Source organism: Myotis lucifugus, unplaced genomic scaffold, assembly GCF_000147115.1.
Source record: "Myotis lucifugus unplaced genomic scaffold, Myoluc2.0 scaffold_100, whole genome shotgun sequence".
Classification (NCBI taxonomy): Eukaryota; Metazoa; Chordata; class Mammalia; order Chiroptera; family Vespertilionidae; genus Myotis; species Myotis lucifugus.
Window position 1 is genome coordinate 3,367,814 of NW_005871148.1, and position 26,990 is coordinate 3,394,803.

Here is a 26,990-nt window from a genome sequence, read left to right on the forward strand (position 1 = left end):
AAAGCCAACTCAGGACATAAATCTGATACACAAAGTAGATAAACCCCTCATGAGGATTCTTAAGAAATAACTAGCTACTCCTGTATTTTTCTCTTACTTAACAAATGCTTGTCACAAGCACAAGTTATCATATTGACTAAGTTGAGTTAAATTAATTATGAAAAATACAGGAAGTTGGAACACTAATTTTAATGCTGATTATTCATTTCCTAATCACATTAATAAATATTAAAGGAGAAAAATACATTCAAATCTTGTTGCAGTTGTATATTGTTGCTCCTAGAGGTGTGAAAATTGATCTCTAATGTAAATAAAATATTAAAAACAGATTATAAAAGACAACATATAAAATGTTTAAAAATTTTAAATGACTATTGTAAATATGCATGCCTATCTTTAATATGAGGTTCAAATAATGTTTTATTATGCTATAAAAGATATATGAAATGGATTCCCAGGTTGGTATCCTTGTGTCCATGTGGATAGCAGGTAATCAAGATGGCTTCAAGAAGCATAAGTGAAAAGGTTTATATTATAAAAGTTAGCATATGAATGAAAATTAGGTTATTAACATATTCATAAAACTTTGCAGTTTGATTTCAAAGTATGTTTCTCTCACCTATGTCTTCTACCATCTTTTCTAATTTCTTAAAGATGAGTTTAAAAGATGGGTCCTGAAAAAATTTCAGGCCCAAATGCCAACAATAGGAAAAGTAAAAAATGCTACAAAATATTATTATGTATTCTTGACAATAAGTCATAAAGGCTAACAATTTAGTCATTCAGTTACAGGATGTGTGTGTTTTTAACACACACACACTAAAATCTGCTCTTTATTTTTTATTCTTAAGCACTCTTCTGAAGGAATCAAGAATTTTTTTCCTCATAGTCTAATAGCTAAGGAAGGACTACCTTTAATTAGCACTCAGGATCTAAAAACCCATAAACTTTCCCACCCTTTTGATTTAAAAAGCCACAATATTCAACTGTATGAATATTTATCAACACAATTCTACTACATGCTGTATTCAAAAGGAAGTTTTTTTGATCTAATTGATAAAGTATCAGTTTTATAAGAGTGTCATTTCATATTTGTATGAAACCTCAAGACACTAAAACAACAAGGAGAGAATGGATTGGCTTTTATTCTAGCTCAGTTGTTAATATCAATTTCTTACAATATATTTTCAGCTTAGTTGGCCAAAATACTAGAACTTTGCTCTATTTTCAAGCTACCTTTTTAAACTCCATACTTTCTTCCTACACTGCCCTCACTGACCTCAAACGCAAGGAACAGGAGTTGAAGTCCCCTTCAAACCACCTCAGACTCAACAAGAAGCCAGTAGCTCCCTCACAGTCTTCGCAAAAACTCAGGAATCTCAAAGCAGCAGCCTTTACACTGAAAGTCTCCAATTCAGAAGTAATACTAAACACTGTAAGTTAATCAAGTTAAACTAGTTCTGAAAGTAACCTGAAATTTCCATTTGAAATCTCACTTCTATTTTATTGCCCCATTGATATAGCAAAATTGGTCAAGAGCCTGGATTCCAGAACTAGACTGCTTGGATTCAGGGTGGCTGTCATTCATTCAGTAGCTGTGTGATTCAGGCAAATTACTTAACTTCTCTTTGTACCTCAGTTTCTTCATGTGTAAAATAGGGCACCAACAGTATTATTATTAAACTTTTTATTATTGAAATATTTTATTATCAACAGTATTATATTTTATTATTGAGAAGACTTCTCACTTTTAAACTTCTCAGAAAAAAATTTTTATTCCTTTAAAAATTATTTGTTTTAAAGCTAAAATTTTTCATTTTTTCTCTCTTTGTAAAGGCTCAAGACTATTTGCACTGACCTTGAATTCCTTAATACTTTAATGAAGCACTATGCATGGCATCATAAGACATTTCTGAACACTTAACTGAAAGATCAATTGAGAATTTCATCTACACTCAAAATGAGAATAAGAATTCACCACTAAGGCTTCACCAAGTCTTAGACCCTTCCTAAAATATGAACCTATTTTTTATGTTAACAATTTTTTCAGGTGTGTCTCTACACTTTAAGTATTTCAAAAGACATAACAACAGTTTTAATCACTACATGGACGCAAAATTTGGTTTTATTTTTTATGCTTCTAGGATCACTGATAAAACATTGAAAAATCACTTGATGCCCTTAGGTGACAGAGAGTGTGAATTGTGTGTGTGTGTGTATGCGGACACACATACACACACCTCTACACATATGTGAAATACATTTATATCTCACAGAGTAAATGGAACTTGCAAATAAAGAAACTCAGCTAAATGGAAGACCTTCCCCAAACACATTGGTTTGGAGACATGTATGACTCCCCTCCTTGCCTCTCTCCATTTACAGATTTATCCTGGGAAAGGCAGGGTAAACCAGTGAGAAGAGCTTGGGTTTCAAGTCAATCTTACATCTTTGTGAGTGAACCACTTAACAGCTATGTGACCCCGGCAGTAATTTCAACTCTCTGAATCAGGCAGGCCATCTAAAATGAAAATAAAACACCCACACTGCAGGGCTGTTGGGATGACTGAACATGGCAAAGTGTGCAAAACACTTAACCTAGCACTGGCACAGAGAAAGCTATCAATAAACAGCAGCTATCCTATATAATAAAAGAGTAATATGCAAATTGACCCTAACGAAACTACCAGGAACGACGGGTCACTATGATGCACACTGACCACCAGGGGGCATATGCTCAACGCAGGAGCTGCCCCCTGGTGGTCAGTGCACTTCCACAGGGGGAGCTCCACTCAGCCACAAGCAGGGCTGATGGCTGTGAGCACAACAGTGGTGGCGGGAGCCTCTCCCACCTCTTTGGCAGCGCTAAGGATATCGGGCCTAAGCCATCAGTCGGACATCTCCTGAGGGCCTAAGTTGGCAGGTGGACATCCCCCGAGGGGTCCCAGTCTGCGAGAGGGCACAGGCCGGGCTGAGGGACCCCCCACCCCAAGTGCACGAATTTTCATGCACTGGGCCTCTAGTAAATAAATAAAAGTACAACAAAAAAGATTATATAGTCAGTTGCCTTCTAAAGTAATAGTATATACACAGTAATTATTCCTTGAAAACTTGATCACTATTTGGAAATATCATATTAGTGTTTTTTAAAATATCAAATGGGCTAGAGGGTGAATGATTAACTCAAATTATAAAAAATGTATGCCTCCACTTTTATAGTACCTAAGAATCATATTATGATCTCCAGATTTACTTGTATTGTGAAATTAAATTTCTAACAAATTTAGAAAGATTAAAGCATAAATATCCATAGTCCTCAACCATCAGCTCTTGGATGCAGTGGTTCTCAACCTTCTGGCCCTTTAAATACAGTTCCTCATGTTGTGACCCAACCATAAAATTATTTTCGTTGCTACTTCATAACTGTAATGTTGCTACTGTTATGAATCGTAATGTAAATATCTGATATGCAGGATGGTCTTAGGCGACCCCTGTGAAAGGGTCGTTCGACCACCAAAGGGGTCTCGACCCACAGGTTCAGAACCGCTGGATTAGAGCCATGATTAAACAATCCAAATAGCATAGATAATCAACATTCCCATTTAGCTATTGGTCACATGACTTTTTTCTCCCTACACAATATACTTACTTCTCTGAAAATATTTTGCTTAGCTTACAAATTAATTTGTAGTCTCTCGCATACCCCAGCTTAGCAGTAAGAAATAAGCAACCAGTAGAACTGGCTTCAAGTTAAAAATTAGCCCGGGATAAATCTGACAGCATGGCCTCAGAAAGAATCATTCACCCATTTGCTCTGAGAAAGTAACGGTTTATATCAGAGATGGGGTGAAAATGCTGATCTCATACAATTCACAGTCCTCTACTCTATAGGAAGGGGTAAAGATTTTTAAAAAGTGTTCATGTTGGTAAATATTTGGGGTTACTTATAAGGAGAATCCAAAACACATGCGGCTCAACACTATTATTTTACATAACAGTTTTTAGTTAGTTTTAATACATGCCATCCCATTTTACACATGTTTTAATCTATTAAATTCGAATCAAACTATATGTATTCTCACATTTATCAAATAGTAAACAGAAGAAAAATGATAAAATATCACAGCAATATTCTACCTACATACACTTTCAATAAACAATAAAGTAACTAAAGTAAAATTCTCGGGAGGAAGGCCAAAGTAATATGCTTAATTTTATTAATTTGTAACTTGAAACTAATATATTTCCTTCCCCAATTCTTTGTCATTGCCAGCTAAAAATAAATGGAAATCTATATTTTAAATATGAAATTAAACGTATTTTACAGAATTGTTTAGCTATACATTCATAAACAATTCAAGTTGTGTGTTTTTTGTTGTTGTTAATCCTCACATGAGTATATTTTTCCACTGATTTTTAGGGAAAGTGGAAGAGAGAGGGAAAGACAGAGAGAAACATCGATGTGAGAGAAACACATAGACTGGTTGTCTCCTGCACGAGCCCTGACTAGAGGAAGAGCCTGCAACCAAGGTACGTGCCCTTGACTGGAATCAAACCCAGGACCCTTTGGTCTGCAGGCTGATGCTCTATCCACTGAGTCAAACTGGCTAGGGCCATTCAAGTTTTAAAAGGCTATTTTTCATAATGTAACCATAAATTAAAGCTCCTCTTGATCCCTTTGTTAATGGTTTTCCCTATAAAGAATATTAACTTCTTTTGGAGTCCTAAACTCTAATACTTGCAGCTTATTCTTAATGGTCTCAAATGGTTACCCTTTCCATAGAATGCTTTTTTGCTGCTGAAATAGAGAAAAAGACAATAAAATATTGCCATATCTATATTGCAACAGAAAACCTAGTTTAAAGAGGGCCACTTCCTACTTTAATTCTAACATATCAAAAAGGCATATTTAGAACTGTCTATATCACTTTCTACTATTCTGAACTCATTTTGACAGGTACTACAATACTTAAAAAAATTTAAGTAGACCTGGCCGGTTTGGCACAGTGGATAGAGTCGGCCTGCAGACTGAAGGGTCCCAGGTTCGATTCCAGTCAGGGGCATGTACCTTGGTTGCGGGCACATCCCCACTAGTGGGTGTGCAGGAGGCAGCTGATCAATGTTTCTCTCTCATCGATGTTTCTAACTCTCTATCCCTCTCCCTTCCTCTCTGTAAAAAAATCAATAAAATATATTTTTTTAAAAAAATTTTTAAGTAATCCCTAGCATTTTTTTTCATAAAATATTATAAATTTCTATTCTAATGATTTTTTGTTAATGTTAACATAGTTTTTAAATACTGCAAAGGCCAAGTCTTATATTGCTGGCTTCATGCAGTTAAAATCCCTGTTAACTGGTATAAATCAAAAGTGTATAGAGAAATTTTTTATGTTAACATTTTAACAGCACTTTAGTAGAAATAGTTACTATGACTACAATCTAAGGAATACCAACAATGATATCCAAAGACAAGTAACAAACAACTTTTAACCACCCTGATTTTCAGAACCTTTGGATTAACCAGACAGGAAAAATTATTTACATTAGGAAGCCTTGAGAGAAAAATGAGTGGAGAAGGAAATTCATCAAAAACGAGCTGAAACAATAATGAAGGGAAAAAATACAGTATCGATATGTCATTTCCATCAAAGAGACACACGCACAAAACACCCACTCAGGATCCTTGTATTAGCTGTTCCCTCTTCCTGGAGCACTTTTACCCCAGGTCTGCACAGCGCACTCCCTCACCACCAGTGTTAGCTTCTCAGCGAGGCCTCCTCTGACCACACTATGACAATCACAAGCCAGCCCACCCCACCAGACCCGTCATTCCTAATTCCACTTAATGTGCTATTTCTCTTCCATTGAACTTCCCACGTAAAATACAACACTATCTTATTTTGTTTATTGTCAGTCTTCTTTTCCTCCCCAATAATATGTAAGCCCCTCAAAGGCAGAGATTTTTGTCTATTTCATTCACTGACCTGTCTTCAGTGGCTAGAAGAGTGTTTAGAACATAGTAAGCACTTGAGAAACATCTGTTGACTGATGACTGAATGAATGAATACACAATTAAGTATAAAATAGACTCAAAGCAATATATTTTTGTGTTCCTTCTGTTTATCAGGTAAAGTTAAACTTGATTTTAATTAGCCAAGAGGTCATATAAATAAATGTACACATAGGTATACAAATTACTCTACATTTTCCCCTTTAATTTCTCAAATCAGGAACACATAATTACCTGCATCTTCCAATGGAGCACAGAGCAATGGGATCACCTACCACAGCAACCAGGGACTGTGCTCTTGTGATGGCAGTGTTGAGAAGTTTGTAGTTAGATAAAAAACCATAATCTAAGTCCTCTGTGGAATCTTCCAGCAGTTGTTCTTTCTTTTTAATTGGTGTCTGTTTATGTTTACAAGTATGCCTTGTCCGTACTGTGCTAAGAAACAAAACTCTGAATTGCTTTCCTATTAAAAACAAATAAAAAAGACTTAAGATTGTTATTCTGAAGCACTGATAAAATAAAAGCATTTCCTTCTGCCTTTTTTAATGTTATTGCTAAATGATAGGTATTGGCAAGGATGTGGAGTAACTGGAACTCATGCACGGCAGGCAAGAATGTAAAATGGTATATAAAACACTATGGAAAATAGTATGGTGGTTCCTCAAAAAATTAAACATAGAATTAACATGATCCTGCAATTCCACTTCTGGGAATCAATCCAAAAGAATTAAAAGCAGGGACTCACACAGATATTTGTACACCCATGTTCACAGCAGCACAATTCAAAATAGCCAAAAGGTGAAAGCAACCCAAGTATCCAACAACAGATGAACACATAAATGTGTATATACATATATACATATATAAAATATTACTCAGCCTTAAAAAGGAAAGAAATTCTGACACAGGCTACAACCTGATGAACCTTGAAGACATTATGCTAAATGAAATAAGCCAGTCACAAAAGGACAAATAGTGTATTACTGCACTCAAATGAAGTACCTAGAGTAGTCAAATTTATAGATAGAAAGTACGATGGTGGTTGCCAGGGGCTGGGAGGAAAAGGGAAGTGGAATGAACACATAAAAATGGTTAAATGGTAAGTTTTTTTAAATTTTAGTATTGCTGGAACCAGCCTTAGTGATTCCGAAGTCCCACTCAATACAAGGAACCTTCATTAAAGCAGGGTCATCTAACCTCTTGCTGATTCCATAAGGAACCCTTATTGAATATAGTTCGTACAATAAATTTCTAATGCTCTTTCTTATAGTGACACGTATTATTCCCTCTTTCTATGACAGACCTCCAAATATTTGAACACAGTTTTCACATTAGTCTTTTCTTCTGTAGGCCAAACAATCCTACTTCTTTCGACCACTCCTGACTCCCATGTGGCAGTTTCTATAGCCAGATCTCCGTTGGGTGCTTCCTAGTTTACTAGTACTATTCCTTCTAAAATGCACCCAAATTCTGTGTGATCTGGACAACACGTGGTACAAGGGAGTTATTTTTCCCCATGATTTAGAAATTTTATTATTCTTACTATTGTATATTACCATGAAACCTGAGATTGTACTAGGCTTTTTCAGCATTCACATCATAGTGTTGTTTCATTATTTAAAAGCACAAATTTTATAGCAACTAGTTGCTGGTAACCATTCACTGAGGAAAGTCTGTAGATGGAAAACAAGCTGTGCCTTTAAAAATGCATTTAAGCAGAACTTGCTTGCCAGGTACAAGTTTGTAAAAATCTTTATGAACAAATTAGTCCTCAGAATGTAACAACAGTAGGCGTATGCTACAGATAGCGTGTGTAATTTATACAATTACAGTCACAGAAAAAGTTAATTTGTTCATGCTTCTTTTATTTGGATATAAAAATCTAACAAACATATAAATGAGCTCAACCTTTAATTGCCAAATTTGGCATTAAAGAACTTGATATGAAATGAAGACATAATTACTTCTCCAGGAAAGAGATCTTGAGAATTAAAAATCCAATGTGCACACACTTTAAGATTTAATCATCTGAATAACTTAGTTTGTTTCAATTAATACTCACCTTGAACATTTAGCACCCTTTCTACATTAACATCAGATAATCTCTTTTTTCGAAGTTCAGCACGTATCCTAAACACTTGATCAGCATATGGAGTCACCACACCGATACTGCCATCATCTAACTTCCCCCATGCTACTGGCCATTTCCTTCTTAACTCTTCCACACGTTCCACCACTTCAAATACCTTTAAACAAACATACATACACATAATAAGTTACGCAAGTGTTTAGAGAAAAGAATATGGTAACTGAAATAGATGTATAAAGGATTCCATTTTATCATTTTAAAATTACCTCTAAATAAGAATAATGCTTTGCTTTTATAAACACATTGAGAATTAAAACATTTTATTTACATTTCAAACAGTAAATTCTATAATGCACCCAGTGAAAACATGAAAATGAGACAATGTAATGGCAACTGGCCCCTCCCTTTACCCAGTCTCCTCCATTCTTAAATAAGGACAGGTTCAAGTTCCTGTGTAGGAAGAAGGACAAGGATATGGCCATAAAACTGACAACCCCATTTAGGGAAACAGAGAAGCAAGTCCTGACAGTCTCAGTAGTTCTCAGTCCACTCTCTCCAGATCAGGCAAAAGAACCTAACCACCAACTAGAGATGCCTAGAGTGAGTGCCACCATTCAGTCTCAGCAGTGCAAGGCCTAGCACTGCCCTTCCTCCACTGATATAACTAAGCAGAGCAGCCAGCAGCTGGTGCCTAACCACTGCTGGGACTAGGACAAATTTGGATCAGAGACAGACCTTCAGAATTCACTGTTACCTAACAGTACAACTTTGCCCAAGCCATTTCATGAACCTTGCAATAAAGTAATGGCATATTTTACCCAAATGAATATTTTAGATGCTATTTATTGGGCTCTTAATGTAGGTCAATCTATTTTAATTCAATGAATTGATCAAACCGTTTCAATGCTTAGCACAGTGGGAAATACAATAATTAAGAAAACATGTTCCTTGCCTAAGAGATTACTGTGTATTTAGAAAACAAATTCCCAATTAAAAAATATATATATAACACAAGCTCAATAGAGGATCAGACAAGAGTCTAGAGAGGAAGGAGAAATATTTTTAATGTCTTTTAAATATATTTTTTATTTATTTACTACTAGAGGCCCAATGCATAAAAATTCATGCACTGGAGGGCGAGGGGGGTCCCTCAGCCCGGCCTGCCCCCTCTCACAGTCTAGGAGCCCTCAGGGATGGGAGGCGACCCGGCGATCAGGGGAAGGTGACTCCCCCATCACACCTCTGCTGCTGCCACTGCCTGCAGCGCAAGCCTTGACCAGCCCTGTTTACCTGCGCCTCGGGCCGGCCGGGCAGCCGCCATCGGCGGTTTGCCTGTGCCTTGGGCCGTGCCTACTTGCCTGAGCCTCAGTCAGTGGGGGGTGCAGGAGGACCCAAGGTCCCCAGCAGGGCTGAAGGAACTAGGCGTCACCACCTTGTGGCTGTGGGCGCCGCCATCTTGTGAGGGTGTGATGGTCAATTAGCATATTCCCTCTTTATTATATAGGATTTACTAATAGTATATAAACTGACAGCATTAAATATAGTGAGTAAAATTTGACACTTTTTATTCCTTTCAAGAACTTGAAGATTATTGAATAGAATGTAGTTCCCACTTCCAGATACAAATTCAATGGATGATAGTCACCCTACTGTTATGATGATATAACAGCAAGGGCATCAAATACACAGACTGTCCAAGGATTCTGAAGAGCAAACTGGGCTGAAGACATGGTGATCTCATTGTAAGGAATAAGACAGGTGGGTCTGAGTACAAAGGAAGTGAGTGAAAATTGACAGATGGTAACTCAAATCTACAGAAAGAAGTTAAAAGAACCAGAAATAGTAAATAAGAAGGTTAATACAGCAAACTCTCAGAGTCCTTAAAGGCATAAAATTATATAATTGTAACAATGTATTGTTGAGTTGTAATATACATAAGTATAATACAAAAAACAATAATAGCACAAAAAAGGGAATAGAGAAATGTAGGAGTAAAGTTTCCATATCTCATTAGAATTAAGTTAGTTTAAATCTGAAGTTGATTCTGATAAGATATATACTGTAAGACATAGAGAAACCACTAAGAAAACAAAAAATCATTAATGAATAATTAAAGGAATTAAAATATGACAAAAGAAAAATGCACTTAATGCAAACAGTGGTAGTAAAAGAGAAAAGAAGGGTCAAAAAACACGATATAGAAAACAAAAAGCAAAAGGCAGAGGTTAAGTCCATATCAATAATAACATTATTAGTAAATTAGTGGCCCGGTGCACAAAACTCGTGCACATTAAAAGGAAATTAATTAGCCGAACCGGTTTGGCTCAGTGGAAAAGGGAATTCATTAGAGAAAACATTTTAATATTGCTATTTGCCCTTTCTCTATAATAGAAGTGTCAGAGATGAGAGAAAATTAGTAAAATGTATTTGAAAATCTCCCTCCTGTCAGAGTCCGGGGTGTGCCGCGGGACCCAGAGTCAAGTCCCCACCCACCCGCGCACGCCTCGAAATCATGCGAGACCCAGACCCGGCCAGCCCCACTCCGGTCAAGCCCCGCAGGGTGGGGGGGCACAGCCTCAGGTCACCCATCAAGCCCCGCTGGGCAGGGGGTGCGGCCTCAGGTCCCCTGGCCCCAGTGCCAGGGTGGGGGGCATGGCCTCAGGTCCTCCGGCCCTGGCGCTGGGGCGGGGGGCACAGCCTCTGGTCCCCCGGCCCAGCCTCAGGTCCCCTGGGGCGGGGGGGGTGGCCTCTGGTCCCCCGGCTCTGGCGTGAGGGCACGGCGACCATTTGCATATTAGCTCTTTATTATATAGGATGTAAGCGATTTAGACAATTTGATCAAAAGGAAATTCTTTTTAGACTAGAATTAAAATAAAAAACATAAAAACACGATGCAATGATTTGGTCTATAGGAGACATACTTTAGATTCAAAGGTAAAGATAAAAGGATAAGAGTGAAAGGGTGGGAAAACATGCCATGCAAACAGCAACCATGAGTTAGCTGGAGTAACTATGCTTATATTAGACAAGTTGACTTTAAAACCAAAAACAAAATGTTACCAGAGATATAGATGGACATTTTAAAATAATAAAAAGGTCAATCCACAAGGAAGATATAACAATTATAAATAGTCCCAGTATATATCAGGCAAAAGTCATGTCCCCTCTCTGCCATAAGTTCCATCATAGCTGGTGGATTTATCATAGCTGGTGGATTTGTTTTTTAATAACTGTACAAGTCTTTCTCCCTCTCACTTATCCCATCTTAATTGCTCAAGGTTAAGAATCATGTATTGGTGCTTAGTGTTTAAATTCTGCTTCCCTCCATCCACCAACTTGGCATTATATTGAGACCATTTATCCACCAACTTGGCATTATATTGAGACCATTTCATTATTGTAGGATATGAGTTCAGTCAGAATCAAGAAAAAAAAAAGGGATGACCTTTCTCACTCTTTTATTCTGCCATGTTAAGCGTGTGAAAGACACAAATTCATATAATAGACAAACACATGATATAAAACAAAAAAACATGTTCCCCAAACAAAGGACAATTATACACAACAAAAATACTGTAAATATTCAACTCCAGATTCTTTACTTTTCATTTCATCCTCTGTTCTAAGATCCTTATGACTGTAAGTCTGTGTGAGTCAAAAGTATTTTTATAATGATGAAATCTAAACCATTCTCAAATCTCACAATGTCCTCCTAAACTTTAGTCAGAACCTCTATACAAGAAAAAAATCTCATGTTTCCCCTATTGATGTAACTGGTACCACTTGCTTTAGAACACTTGCCTCTCTCTGTCAGCACTCACCCTACCATGGTTGGTTTCCTAGATCTGAGTTTCACCTATACATACTCTACCCTCAAAAAAAGTCCAAGCATGCCTACACTGGTATTCAAAACTTGAAAATCTTGCCTATAAACCAATGAGCTTCTACTCCCAGCCCAAGCAATATCTATCCCACTCTATCAGCCCCAGTGAACAAGGATTAGTTTTTGCCCCTTGAAGAAAAAGCCTCCAGGCTCTTTTCACTGGAGTAACTCACTGGGCTGAAGAAAGTGACTAAACAACCATGATCTAGTGGTGAAGTTCAAGGTGGCTTCACATTTCTCTAAAGTTACATAGTTAATATTTAAAGTTCACACAAATCTTTGTGTTTAAAATATGAAAAATATTTCTTTATCCACCCCCCAAAATTTTTTTAGTATATTGACAGTCTAGGGCAGTGGTCGGCAAACTGCGGCTCGTGAGCCACATGCGGCTCTTTGGCCCCTTGAGTGTGGCTCTTCCTAAGCCTTAGGAGAACCCTAATTAAGTTAATAACAATGTACCCACCTATATAGTTTAAGTTTAAAAAATTTGGCTCTCAAAAGAAATTTCAATCGTTGTACTGTTGATATTTGGCTCTGTTGACTAATGAGTTTGCTGACCACTGATCTAGGGTGATGCACCTTATTTACTCTATAGCTTGCAGGTTTCTTGGGAAACACACATGTATGTCCCCATGAAGGAACAAGTGGCCCTGGCTGAGAAGCTGAGCCTCTGGCAAACACCAACCCTGCCTCAAGATTACAGTTAGGGCTCAGCTCTGACCCCTGGTGGCAAGGCAGGACCACCAAGCCTGCTAGAGTTCAAGCTTGCCTCTCCCTGTCAGCACTCACCCCACCATGGCTAGTTTCCTAGTTTCTAGGCCAGTGGTTTGCAACCTGAGAGTAAAAGTAATAAAGAAAAACCTAGAGTTATTTGTCAATATTTCAAACATTTAAAGAAAAGTTTACCTTTTCTTAAAATTAAATGGCACAGACTAACTGAAATGTCAAGTTTCTTTGCTTTCAGCTAGGATTTTATCAAGTGGGTGCTATTGATTTTCTTGTACTAACTTCTAACTACAGGCCTCTGATCAATTTTTTAAAGAAAAATGAATTACTATTACATCATAAAAGCCATGTCTTTGAAAATAAAATGAGTAAAGAATGGGACTTAAGGAACAAAGCAAGATGGATATCGTAGATCAAGAGCAATTCCCCCAATGATTAACCAGGAACCTCCCCCCAGCCCTCCTCTGGGTTTCCTGAAGTCCAAAACTCCATGCACTGTGATGACCAGAACTTATCTAAAGGGTCTCTGGCTTGCTGGCCCCTAAAGACTTCACCAACTTTTTGTCTGCTGCCTGATCTGACCCCTCATACTACTTATACTCTTCTGAAATTAAAGTCACATTGTAAGAGGACCATACAAGTTGTAGCACATAATGGGTTAGCAACATCATCACCTCAGTCTGTGTGATCTCTCTGGAGCACAGAATTCTGCAATTCAAGTCTTACTCACTTAAAATGATATGTCATTTGAGTATGCACTATAAAATATAATCATAGTCTATTTTAGATGGCTAACAATAATCCTATATAATAAAAGGGTAATATGCAAATCGACTGAATGGCCAAACAGCAGAACAACCATCCGGACAACCATCCAGGACCACACTATGACACCCACTGGTGCCAGGCCAGCCAAGGCAGGTGCCATGCAATTGGTCGGGGGCCCAGCCATCACCCCATGATCACCCCGCAGAGGGAGGCCCAGGCCACCGGCCAGTGGGCGGGTGGACAGGGCCTGCCTCTGTGTAGGAAGCTCGGGTCCCGAGTGCCCGAGACCAGAGGGAAGCCCGGGTCCCAGAGGGAAGCCGGTGTCGGCAGCTGGGGGGAAGGAAGGCCTACTCTTGCACAAATTTCATGCATCGGGCCTCTAGTAATAGATATAAAATAACACCAACTTTTCTTTTCAATGAAGTCATGTATTTTGTATTTTATCATAAGACAACATGTAAATCAAAAGTTTTGTTTCCTACAGGAGATTCATCTTAACCAATCAGTTACACAAGAAAGAATGAACTTTACATACTATTTTCATGTAAATGAAGTCAACACCCAATAAGATGTCAACCCAAATTTTTAAATAAATGCTCTCAACAAGACCAGGCTATGTGACTGTGAAATATTAACAATTTTCAAAAGAACTAAGGTACCTCTGCATTATTATAATAAGCTGTGCTATTTTTTTCTTGTACATCTTCCCCTCGAGCTGTAAAGAAAGTGAGTGGGTAGAAATCCTTGTGTGCTGGTTGCTTTCCACTGGCCATCAGTTTGCCCTCGTAGAAGAGCTCAGAGGTGTAACTGCAGAAAAAGACCAAAATAAATAAGTAAAGAGCAATCTATTATCAAAATTCAATTCACCCATAAGAAAATAAATATATCAGTCAATCCTAAAAATGTTGCTTTATGTCCATGATTAATTTTAATCCAAGCATCTAATACCAATGAGGCCAAGATTTTCTCCAAAATCACAGCAATGACATCAGAATAGGCTCCGAATTGCTAAATGAATTGATTTGGGTAAGGTACAAAGCCAGAATACAGAAAGAAAAGGAATAAATGACGACAGTTCAATACCAGATGAGAATCTTGCTCTGTGAGGAAATGTGCTAGCTAGTATATTTTCCTGGTTAATAGATTTAGATCATATATATGCAAACAAAGATATTCAGATATTGAAACAATACACACAACTGAAGGACAGTCAAGTCTTTAACAATAAAATGAATACATTTTGCAGAAGAAGATACCAGCTAGTACTTGATTCATCAAGGACTGCAGTAAATGACTGGCAACAATCAAAAAGGAAGCACATACTGAGATATTAACAAAGCCACAGTTAAATCTAAATTTTTATATTTATTCTATTGCTTTCAGAGAAACCTAAAAATGGTTTTCACATGACTGACATAATCAACATTATTAAATCATACTAAACTTTAAAATATTTTAAGTTTTTGGTTGAAAGAGGGGCTTTCCAGAGTGCTGGCAATGTTCTGTTTAATGATCTGGGTGCCAATTACATGGGTGTACTCAGTTTATGACTATTCCCTGAGCTGTCACTTATGATATTTTTATTTTTATGGATGTGGATGTGTACTATATTTAATAGAATCCTTTAAAAAGTTTATTACTAAGTTTCATGGTTTTCCTTCCTCCCTTCCTTCCTTTCAAACAGATTCCTTGTATAAGACGGACCAATAAGCAAACCATTATGTAGTTTATCAACATATTTATTTATTACATCATGTAGTTTTACATGTATGCTATATATTCAGTCACAGAAAAATATATCATAGCTAGTAAAGCCTAAAGTGTTAGTTTCCAGAATTGCCCTATTCTGTGAAAAATTATAGCTCTGACTTCTGAAGTTTCTTTTACAAACATAAAAGTAAACATAATCTGCAACTCAGGAGACCATGTAACACTGCTGGGAATAATTGGTCCCTAGAAACAGTGCTGTTTTGAGTCCCCTCCAGCCAGATCACAGGAAGTGTGATACAGAAAGGGCAGTTCACACCTACTTGATGATAGCTTCATGGGACCGGTAGTTCTCACAGAGGAGGATCCTGCATGGGAACTCAGCGGGGTAATGCTCATAGAGTCGATCAAGTAATGAAACATGAAGGTTTCTCTCCCTGGCAAACTCGCTGTAAACAAAAGGACTGAGCTGTAACAGACAAACATACAGAGAAAACTTAATTAAATATATGAGTAGTATTTTTTAACCTACTCATTAAAAAATCCACTATGCTAGCCCAGCCATTGTGGCTCAGTGGTTGAGCATCAACCTATGAACCAGAAGGTCACGGTTCAATTCACAGTCGGGACACATGCCCTGGTTGCAGGCTCGATCCCCAGTGTGGGGCATGCAGGAGGCAGCCAATCAATGATTCTCTATTATCATTGATGTTTCTCTCTCTCTCTCCCTCTACCCTCCTCTCTAAAAATCAGTAAAAATATATATATTTTTAAAAATCCACCATGCTGAAGCTTCCGATGTACTAAACTTCAACATGCTGAATGTTAGAACAAGCAAAAGAAAATATATTTTCTATGAACAATTTTACTACTATGAAGAATGAGGCTAAAATTTCTAACTTTTCATTTCACTGACCTAGAGTTCCTACACATAGGTTAATAAAGGGCTCCTCCAACATACTAAATAGCTACTACTCAATAATTTCAAGAATGCAACCCATTGCATCATTGGGGGAGTCAGTCAGTCAGTTATTTCACTAAAATTGATGAACTATTCATAATGGTGAGCTGGTAGGACATTTTGCATATGAACATAATTTTTTTAATAATTTGTAAAATAATCTTTTTCTCATGACAAAGTATAAAAGGAGCTATTCTTGATTATACCTCTGGCAGCTAAAAAACAAAATTGAATTACTTTTGGCAAAGAAACAAAAACAGAATTTGTTCCTCTACACATTCAACTCTTTGCTGGATGTCTTGACAGCTACAGCACTATATAGGTTCAATCTTATCTGTGGCAGAAGATATTGTAAAACAGATTTTAATAGAAAAATTATATTTCTCCTTCATGTATAGTATGCAAATACATAAAATCAGACCTCGTTTTGAGACTTTGACCATTATTTTTAATTAAGCACTTTGTTATGATAGCAAAAAATTAACCCTGCAGGAAAACAAATGTAGGAACAGGACTTGGGGAATTGTAAAAAAAATAATTTGGATTTAAATTTGCTTTATAAAAAAAATAAGACTCAAATATTCATACTACAGAGAACTGAACTTTAAATTAACAAACATGAAAATGTTGTTATACATTGTAGTGGGATTATAATTTTCCTTCAAAAATACCAGTCTGTTTCACTATTAGTGCAGAAATATTTAAAGTACTTAAAGTATAATACATGGCACAATTTCATTGGGTATTTTAGAAAATAATATTAAACATCAACATATAATTCAAAGTTCCTTTGAATATGATGATGCAGAGGGCAATTACCTGCATGTGGTCACCAGCCAAGACAATCCGAGTGCTTTTAGTTGCTAATGCTAGAGGCATAATGGTTTCACACTCCATGGCCTGGGCAGCTTCATCTAACAGAATGTGCGTAAAAAACCCTACAAAGTACACAGTAAACACAGTAAAGTATATTAAAGCAGCAATAGAGGCCAGAGCAGTTTTGTGTGTGTTTTTTTTTCATTTCTGCTAAAGAAAGAGTTTAGTGTGCCAATTTAAGAGTTGTGAATCCTCAATTTAGAAAATCATCCATTTAAATTATTATTTAAAAACCAGAGATTAAAAGGAGTAATTATCTTGCTCAATAATAGATACATAAATGGCATCTGGTGCTAAAGCCCCCAATACTAACAGCTGCATCGTTATACTTAAAGATATTTTAAAAGTACCAGGTAGCAGCTCTTCACCAAAAAGAAGGGCTGGCAACTAAACACTAAGGACCAAAGTCCTTTCACTATGTATTCGATGAAACATCAAAAATAAAACAATGGTAGCTCATAAGTAACTTTAACCTAGATATGCGTATTAGACATTAAAATAAAGAAAATCACACTCAAAATCTAATATAAAGAAGAGTTACAATTTAATTTTAAAATCTAAGATTATCTATTAGCTTATTCACTAATTTGATTAGATTTAGAGTGTGGAGGCAAAAGTAGGTTTACAGTTGTGAATATGCAAAGTTTATTCTTGTATTATTAATTATTGTATTATTTTCCATACAAACAACTGTAAGCCTACTTTTGCCCACTCTGTATATACATATAAGATAGATATAGATGATATAGATATAGATATAGATATAGATATAGATATGTTTTTTAATCTAAGACCCTACAATGAAAATATCATGCCTGGGGGAAAAAAGACCAATAACAAATGTCAAAAGTACATTATCACAAGTCCCCCAGATGCAAACACCTACAGTAGGAGGCATCCTACATCTTGGTTGCTACTGCCACTCATACTGGGGCACAGAAATCTGTGTACAGAAAGGAGGAAAAGCCCCTTTTCCTCTAAAAGGGGGGAAAGAGGCAAAAATCTCCTTGCTGTCTCAATGTAGAGAAGAAAAAAGTTGTCCCCTACTGCCAACTCAATGAGGTCGGAGGGGACCCTCTTTTTACTAACATAGCAAAGAACAGGAAGTAGTTTCTCAACAGAATGATGACATAAAACTCTGAGTTAATCAGCCCACTGTGAGTTGGCCCAAGAACCTAGCCTCTATTTCCATCCCTATTTCTATAAATATCAACAAATTCCAAACAATCTGTTCATACAACTTTCTAATGCAGTAATAACTCTCAAAATCATCCATTTAAACAAATAGCTATGGTTGACAATACAAATATTAATAACTGTTGTCTATTTACCCACAGTGGCCCAAGCAAGATATGGACACATGCATTTTTCTCCCTGTTGAAAGAATTGTGCTTCTTGTTCCACAAGACTAATTAAGGATGGTGATTACATAAACACAGAATTAAATTAGAGGGAAACACTGAGACCAGTGAAAAATACCTACTGTTTTCATTATTATAATTAAATAGAGCTAGGTTTGAATCAGGAACTAGATAAATCATTAAATTATTATACCTATTGCTTAAGCTAATAAAGGAACTTGAATTACTCAAACTGAGCCTTGGTTTTCTTATCTGTAAAATAACCCTCCACAGGGTTAATATGAGAATTAAACACCCAGAACAAAGCATAGTTGACTTCTACTAAGTATTCTTCTATACGCTCACTCTTCAAAGCCATTCTTTAGTCCTTCACACAAACCTATACTGTTTGGGAGGTTTGGGTATTTAATCTGTATGGCAAATATGCGGAGTATAACCATAAAGTAATGAGACTGATTGTTAAATAAACATACCAAAATTTACATTTCAAATAAGTGTTGTTCCATTCAAAGAAGTCAGTTGGGAAGAAATATAACTCATTCCAATGATGCAGTCACTGTTCAAAACATTTTTGATACTCTGCTTTTGTAACTGCCCTCACCAGCCAGCTATGAGCTGCATGCACAAGAAAATAAGTCTCATTACTGAGAGGCACGTCTTTTTTTTTTCTTTTTTACCGCTAATGGAATTGCTCAGTTTGATCACCTACCTACCTTATTTACCAGTCTCAGAAAGACTTACATGTCTCAGAAATATTTGAAGCTTTTCTAAAATTAAATCTACCTTCAAAAAAAAAAAGTTGGCCACCATTCATTATTTAAGATAAAAAGAGGTTTATCAAGGGCCTCCAGGTTTCTATATCCTGGGCCAGGTGCCAGGAATACCAGATGAACAGAATAGTCTCTACCTTCCAGGATGTTCAAAAGAATTTGTCACTGGCTCTGAAAGCAATTCCAAAAGGAGAGAACAAAAAAGTGTTGAGCCACGCCAACAATTATAATATGGCAGCAATAAATGAATATTCTTCCAAAGCAACTAATTTAAAGTGATACCATTTTTTGATGGTTAAGTTCTGCCATATTTATCAGAATTTCTTATCATTTTATATCTGTACTTTGTATAACATTAGTTTAATTTTATTTAGCTCCTGTCTTATAACAATCGCAATAGTATGTAAAAAAACAACAACAATTGTGATTGTTGTGTCTTCACTATACAAAAGTATTTTAAAGCAAAAACTTGAGAAACTGTAAAAAACACCAACATTGTCCAAATTTGAATTTTTCATATAATCAATAGTAAATAAATACCATCTGATCAATTAGAGAATAAATAGAATAGCCGTCATTAAAATGTCTAAAATGTCTAAACTAGGGGTTGACAATTTTCGTTTTTTTGTAAAGGACCAAACAATACATATTTTAGGTTTTCTTGGCCGGACAATTTCTTTTACAACTATTCAACTAAGCTGTTGTAGCACAAAAGCATCTATAGGTAATAAATAGGTAAATAATTAGGCATGGCTATGTTCCATCCAATAAAATTTTATTTACAATAGACAACAGGCCACAGTTCGCCAACCCCTGGTCTAGACTGAATGCAGAAGCCCTAGGCATTCAGAAACCCCCTATCTGTGTCTTGAGTCAGCATACCAGGTTCAAGGTCCAACTGACAGAGGTACTGGGAAGTATTCAATGTAACAACCACCACTCGGTGCTTAAGAATATCTTCTTTCTGTGGCATCTGAAAGGTGGAATGTGCGCTTGAGATCAAACAGTACTGATGCACAACTGGGTGAACAGTCTTTACCCAGCGATTTCTGAAATATACCCTATAAAAGAAGATAATATTTCCTATTTGTATTTATTAAGTTCTTACCAGTGTTTGATTATCAAAATAATGACATTATTATTTAAGACTACAATATCTGGAAATTAGCAAATAAATTTGATAACCATTAACACTCTACTGGATTAGAATTTCACGTACAACTGTGACTTCCCCCTACCAAAAAAGACTCAAACAGAAAGAATATGCACTACTATAAAATAAACATCTAATAATTTTTGTGTTCAGATTTTCTTACAAACAGAATGACACCAATTTCATAAGCATCAAATTTAAGTTCAAAGCACTGCCATTTAGGAATTACTTTTTCCTAGAAAATTATTAAAAAAATACTTATTGTATTTTAATTATCTATGCTAACAACAGAATTACATACATACAACAGAAATTAAAAAGTTAACTGCATTTCACTTCAGAATATATTCTTATAGCTATATTTAAATCAACCTCTAATGTTCTAGAAATTTAAAAATCAAAATAAATTTTGGACAACCAGAAAATCTTAAAAAATAGGATCTCTTCCATTAATTGCAAAAGAAAAATATTAGTAGGCCGCATGCAATAGGTTACTAAGATGGCACGAAAACAACCTTTCCACCTATCCACCCACTCACCCTCATTGAAACACTGTCTTCCCTCAGCTTCTATGACTCAACCTTCCGCTGCTTTCTTTCTCCCTCTCCAGGGTCGGTCGGCATCCTCAAGTCTTAGTCTTGGCTCTCTCCTCTTCTCAAGCTCTGTTCTCTACCCCGACAATCTCATCCAGGCCCTTGGCTTCAATACCCTAATGACTCACACATCCTTCTCTCTCCAACCAAGACCTCTCCTCTGACCTCCAGGATGCATATCTAACTCTTTATTCAATACTAGAGGCCCGGTGCATGAATTTGTGCACCAGTAGGGTCCCTTGGCCTGGCCTGCGGGATCGGGTCAAAACCGGCTTTCCGACATCCCCTGAGGGGTCCCAGATTGCGAGAGGGCACAGGCCAGGCCGAGGGACCCCACCAGTGCACGATCAGGGACTGGGAGGGATGCGGGAGGTTGGCCAGCCGGGAGGTACCACAGGAGGGCTCCAGAGTGTGTCCAGCTCATCTCACTCAGTCCCAATGGGCCAGACCCCAGCAGCAAGCTAACCTACCAGTCAAAGCGTCTGACCCCTGGTGGTCAGTGCACGTCATAGCAGTTGAGTGGCCTTAGCATATCATTAGCATATTATGCTTTGATTGGTTGAACAGATGACCGGACATTTAGCATATTGGGCTTTTATTATATAGGATCTGTCTCCTCTAAGATATTTCACAGGCAGCTCAAATATAAAATGCACAAAAACTAATCTCATGATCTTCTAAAATGGATTGTAACCCTCTATGAAACACTTAAACTGGCTGTCTTATTTTAAGCAAAGTAAAAAAAAAAGTATTTAACAAATGTCCCTAAATAACCAATATCATTTCTTAAAGATGCAAAAATTTTAAACATGTTTTAAGTGTTAGTTTAAAAAATGTTAATCAGATCAGCAAAGCAGAATTTACTTTAAAATGTATAAAAAATCTCATTTTACCAGCTACCTAAAAAATCACTAATAAATTGATTACATTAATTTAATTAAAGTATATGTATGTAAATACATAAATTACTAAAAACTAAACTCTAAAATGTTAGTAGTATTTATCTACAGCTGATGAAATTATAGTTTTTATTTTCCTCTTTGTTCTTTTCTATATTTTCCATATTTTCTTAAACATTTCATGTAAAAGCGAAGTGATTTTTCAAATTATTCATTAAATCTAACTCCAAGCACTGCTTCTTTTTCAAAGAAAAGACAGAAATTGAAATTCTAAGTCTCACTAGTAACTTTTTGGTCATCACCATAGAAAGCTACCTCATGTTGAAGCTAGTAAGAATACAAAGTTTGATCATTAGGTCTATCTTGCCTTAAAAGTACAATATTCTAGTGCTGGCTTCAAAAAGATTTAAATATTTTCTTGGTACTTTCATTTTGTGCAACATTTAAGGGAGACACTGTCTATAAGATTATTTAAAACACATCAAGAACATTTTCCAAAATTAGAGAATTGATAGTTGCAAGTGACACTTTCAGGTTCATAGTATAAAATGAACCAAGTAATTTACTTATCTCTAGAAACAAACCATTCACATATCCCACAAAAAGTATAATGATACTTAATATAGGAACCTGCCTGGTAATATAAAATTTTAATTCACTGAAATTTTATTCATATATTGAATTCATATTAATAGCTTCCCCCAAAAAGTTATCACTTTAAGATACTACAGAATCAGAAAGACCTGATCCGAGAAGAAAATCTGCTTCTTTAAAAATCTATATAAAACAAATAGCTTCTATTTGCCCCAAAGCAGTAAATGCACACTTTATCCATAATCTCTATCCACTAAGTGATAACTATTCCAGTGCCAGATACCGATCTTCAGAACTATACATAGAACAGAACTGTGCTTTCCTCTCTAGCCCACTTTAAAATCTAATTCTAAGGAAGTAAGAAGTAAAACTGAAACTAAATGTAATCTAAAATGGTTTCTACAAATATTTTAACAATGACTCCTGGCAACTAATAGAATTCTATGCATTTTAACTGTAAGGATGCATATTTAAACATTTTTACTGCATTAACTATTTAATGTTTATGAGTATTTTCACACTTAATCACATTTACCAAGCCTGCTCTAAACTATACTGTGAAAAAAGCAAACTCCTCGTCAGTCCTACTCCTTAGAGACACCACATCTTCAAGGTCATATGCAGACGCTTTGTGCATTCTTGTGTTCTTTCCCCTGCATTTTGGGACAATTCAGATAAAGCTCATCTCCCCAGAGTGCTCAGCCATTCTAATTTTCTCTATCACATCTCCCAGACCTTTCAAGTTTATTGTCCATTAGGAAAATTATAAATAAAACTGAGTTAATGTAGTGATAGTGCTAATAAATCCTAACATTTCAATGCATTAATCCTCATAGGAAATACATTCATGAGTTAATACCTTTCCCCAAGAGAAAAACTATTGTAAAAATGTAGGGCCACATAAAAAAAACAAAAACCTGGAGAATTCAAGCCTTTTCTTTTTTTTATTCCATTATTAAAATGAACTAACATAAAATTTGTATTTAAGTATACTTAAATATTTTTCCTTCTTAACTGAACCACTCCTGAGATTTGTGGGGAGGTGATAATTTTCTGCTTAGATGGCAAATTTCTGAATTGGGGCCATTACAACTACACATGTACCCTATTGAAACATAACTTGTGCATATTTAGATGCACTATATTTTGAATCATAACTACCAACACATAATAATTTTACAAGGGAAAGCTAAGCATAATGACAGTCAAACGATGGATTTTAATGTTTATCAACAACAGTTCTACTGCCTCACAAGTCAAATGACCTATGCTAGGCTGACCAACATTTGAGAAGCTTTTACTCCATTATTTCCAAGCCAAGTAGACCATGATAATTGAGATTGCCATGGTTCCCACATAACACAAAAATAAACACACATGCACACGCTCTACCAACAATAAAGCAAACAAACATCTCCATTAAATAAGAACACTCATAGCAAAAATGCTGCTAGCTACCCAATTGTCACTTATGAGCTAAAAAAGATCAGAATCTGAAGCAAACTAGCTTTGACAAATTTTAACCACCGGCAAATACCACATTTTCATTTATAGTGATTGTATACATGTGATATTTTCTTATTAAACACAACTGAATTATACTGAAAATAATTCTTTCTGCTCTAATTTCCAAGGGTGAAAACAAAGTATGACATAAAAACCTGTGTTCACAGGCCATGCCACTTTTTTGTCATTTGTTCTTTTTAATGCAACTGCAAAATCATTCAAATGGCTTGGGTTATAAATAGTAAAGAATTAAATAGCAAAATCTCATTTTCCATGCCTAGGCTCAACAAATAAAAAGTTAGTAAGTTATGATTCAAAAGAGTGGTTAGAAATTAATTTTTAAACAATAATTGTACTCAAACAACACAGGGCATGATATATTAGTTTATAAAATGGCAAACTAAACATTAATTCATATAACAATGAAAGCAAATGGTATAATAAACAACCATTTAATGATTCTTTATTGTTTTCTGAAGAAAAGGATTTTATTCCCCCATAATCCTATATTTAAGTACTTCCATCTCCATATACACTGGAAGGACCTTTCTATATGAATCTAAAATTTTCTTGGACACTTTGTCTCGTAAATGATAAAAGTTGTAAATACCGGTCAATTACATTTTGTTGCAGAAATCACTTCAGTATTTCATGCTTCTCTAATGTGCAGCTTTTATGAAATTACCTGCATGATCACAGTCAAAATCTTATTTCCATAAAGAACTATCATGCATGACTACTCTGCCACACAAAATATGGTAAGATTTTAATTACATTTTATGTAAATCATATTTATGATACTTCATCATAGTAGCTTTTAGAGGTACACATCAAAATCAGCTCAGACTATAACAACATTTTTACATACAAAACTTAAAAAAGGATGTCTTTTTCTTTACTTAATGTTTAAGATGTGAACAGTCAAATATTTTTCAATTTTTCTTTAATTTTAAATCATTTCTTCAAAAGGCATTACCTCCAAATGCCAATGCAGAGTTAAAGATTTTGGTATTCTCAAAGTTACTAAAATCTTTACAGACACCTTTTCTTAAGAATAATAAAGTGTGATACAGATACATAATAAGCCTTAAAAAATACCTGAGAGGTCTTGCCTGGGGATTGCCTGCTTCTACATAGGGATGTAAATAATCCTTTATGTAGAGATCAGCAGCACTATTAGAATGGGTGCAAATGAGAATCCTGCTGAAATAAATGGTGCAAATAAAAAGAATGATAAAACACAAAACTATACAAGCAGTATAATACCAAAAAAATAAAAATAAAAAAGCAGTGGCCATCTTAACATTATACATTTCCCTCAACCTACTCAGTAACCTCTATCATATTACTGAATAATGCTCTTAAGCAAATTGATTACTCTTTATGCTATAACAGAAATAAGTCCCCTAAAATTACAAAATCTAACATATAAAATTACTTTTTAAAAATCCAATTCTTTGGCTCTAACATATAATCAAATTCTTTAGCAGACTTGGGGTTTTGCTGGCTATTTAAAAGCTATCATTCTCTATGTTGTCAATTTTTAAAACAGTATGTTTTAGGAGAATTCAAATTTTAGTGCTTTGGGGTTTGAATGTAGGTCTTTTTCTCTTTTGTATTTTTTAAAACGTTTACAAACTGGATGAAAATTTTCTTGTTAGCCCTCACTTTGGATTCCAAACAAGGACAAAGGCTGTGCCCTAGTAATGAGATCGGAGCACACCCCTCACCATCTCACCTTGTCTCCTGTTGCTGGAGTATGTGCTTTACAGCCTGAGCTAGCGTGAAGGTTTTGCCTGTCCCATAGGGTCCGATGATGAGAACAGGAGGCAGCTGTATTGAAAGTGGGGTTGTAATGGCTAGAACAGCTTCTTTCTGTTTTGCATTTAGTCGAGGATCCAACTGTTCATCCCACTGTCTGTAGAAAATAAAATTTTAAGTTACTTTAAACAAGCACACCTTATTAATAAACAGAATACAACATACAAGTATCCTGAATTTCACTGAACCATTAAAAATACTGAAATAAAAAAATACTGAAATAACATAGCGTCTATAAAAATCAATGCTTATTCTAAAATTACTTCTTAGAAAATTACCCAATTTTACTATGTTGATCAAAACTCACTTTAGTTATGTTGTCCTATTCCAAGTGCAAAAAGATAAGTAACTTAAAGACATCACACACTATTAGTCTAGTTTCTGCCAAGTCTCTATAGTAATGGCAATGTTAAAATGTAGATACCCTCTGTGACATAAAAGCATCAAATAACCTTTTTTTCTGGTAATAATGAAGTAGTAGTTTCTTTGCATAGCAAATAAAATGCAAAAGGGAAACTAACTGATTTCCAAATTCCAATCCATTCAAAGATCTCTTAGTAACGTTTAAAATAAGGGGGAAAGAAAAAACCTATATGTCTCTACTTAAGAGATACCAAACTTTTCCGAAGTTCTTAATTCAGAAAACAGCAGTTTTTTTAAAGGCTGAATAACATGAAATGTTCTCTAGTATTTTCACACGCACAAATATTATACATATGTCCTATTTTTCAAAGTAGAGAACACCTGTCATGGCAGCACAAATGGCTGCTGTAATGAGATCCAGCTTCCTAGTGTCCCTTCTATGACTTGGCTAAGTTTCGAAGATTTAAATGGACAGCAGATGCTGAAAGGGATCAAACCAAGTGGAGAACCAACAGCATTCTTTCCCATAACTAAAATTAAAATACTAAATATCGCAACAAGTATGGTAAAAATGATAGGGATGTGAACCAAAATAGGAAGGGTGTGTAAAGAGACTTAGAAGATGTGCAAAGTGCCTACAAAATAAGCCTGAAACGGGAGGACATTGTGTAGTGAAAATTCCCCCGCTGTGAGGCTGTACTCTACTTAAATCTGAAGCTAGTTATTTATGGGAAATCTTCTTAACACTTTCAGTTTTTAAAAATTATTATGATAAATCATTTCAAACAAAATTCTCCTTAAAATGTAAAACTTTAGAACATAAACATTGGACATCTAAGCATTCCATTACTTATTTTTCTGAAATTTAAACCTTCCTAAGTAAAAAACAAAAGGACTCTGACCAGCGGCA

The 26,990-nt window shown here is 35.8% G+C and overlaps 1 protein-coding gene across 10 annotated transcripts in view; it reads right to left on the minus strand.

The window, feature by feature from the left end:
• HELZ (helicase with zinc finger) overlaps positions 1 to 26,990 on the minus strand; it is a 126,037-nt gene that overhangs the window by 40,645 nt on the left and 58,402 nt on the right. For 8 of the 10 annotated variants that reach the window (XM_014458891.2, XM_023756976.1, XM_014458890.2 and 5 more), the window contains 8 exons: positions 25,635 to 25,814; positions 24,995 to 25,099; positions 20,034 to 20,212; positions 16,964 to 17,082; positions 15,507 to 15,652; positions 14,136 to 14,283; positions 8,073 to 8,256; positions 6,245 to 6,473 (listed from right to left, as the gene is read on the minus strand). In XM_014458891.2, coding sequence (XP_014314377.1) covers positions 6,245 to 6,473; positions 8,073 to 8,256; positions 14,136 to 14,283; positions 15,507 to 15,652; positions 16,964 to 17,082; positions 20,034 to 20,212; positions 24,995 to 25,099; positions 25,635 to 25,814 — 1,290 coding nt within the window. The remainder of the gene's footprint in view (positions 1 to 6,244; positions 6,474 to 8,072; positions 8,257 to 14,135; positions 14,284 to 15,506; positions 15,653 to 16,963; positions 17,083 to 20,033; positions 20,213 to 24,994; positions 25,100 to 25,634; positions 25,815 to 26,990) is intronic. The other 2 variants (XM_014458892.2, XM_023756978.1) reach the window with 2 other exon arrangements.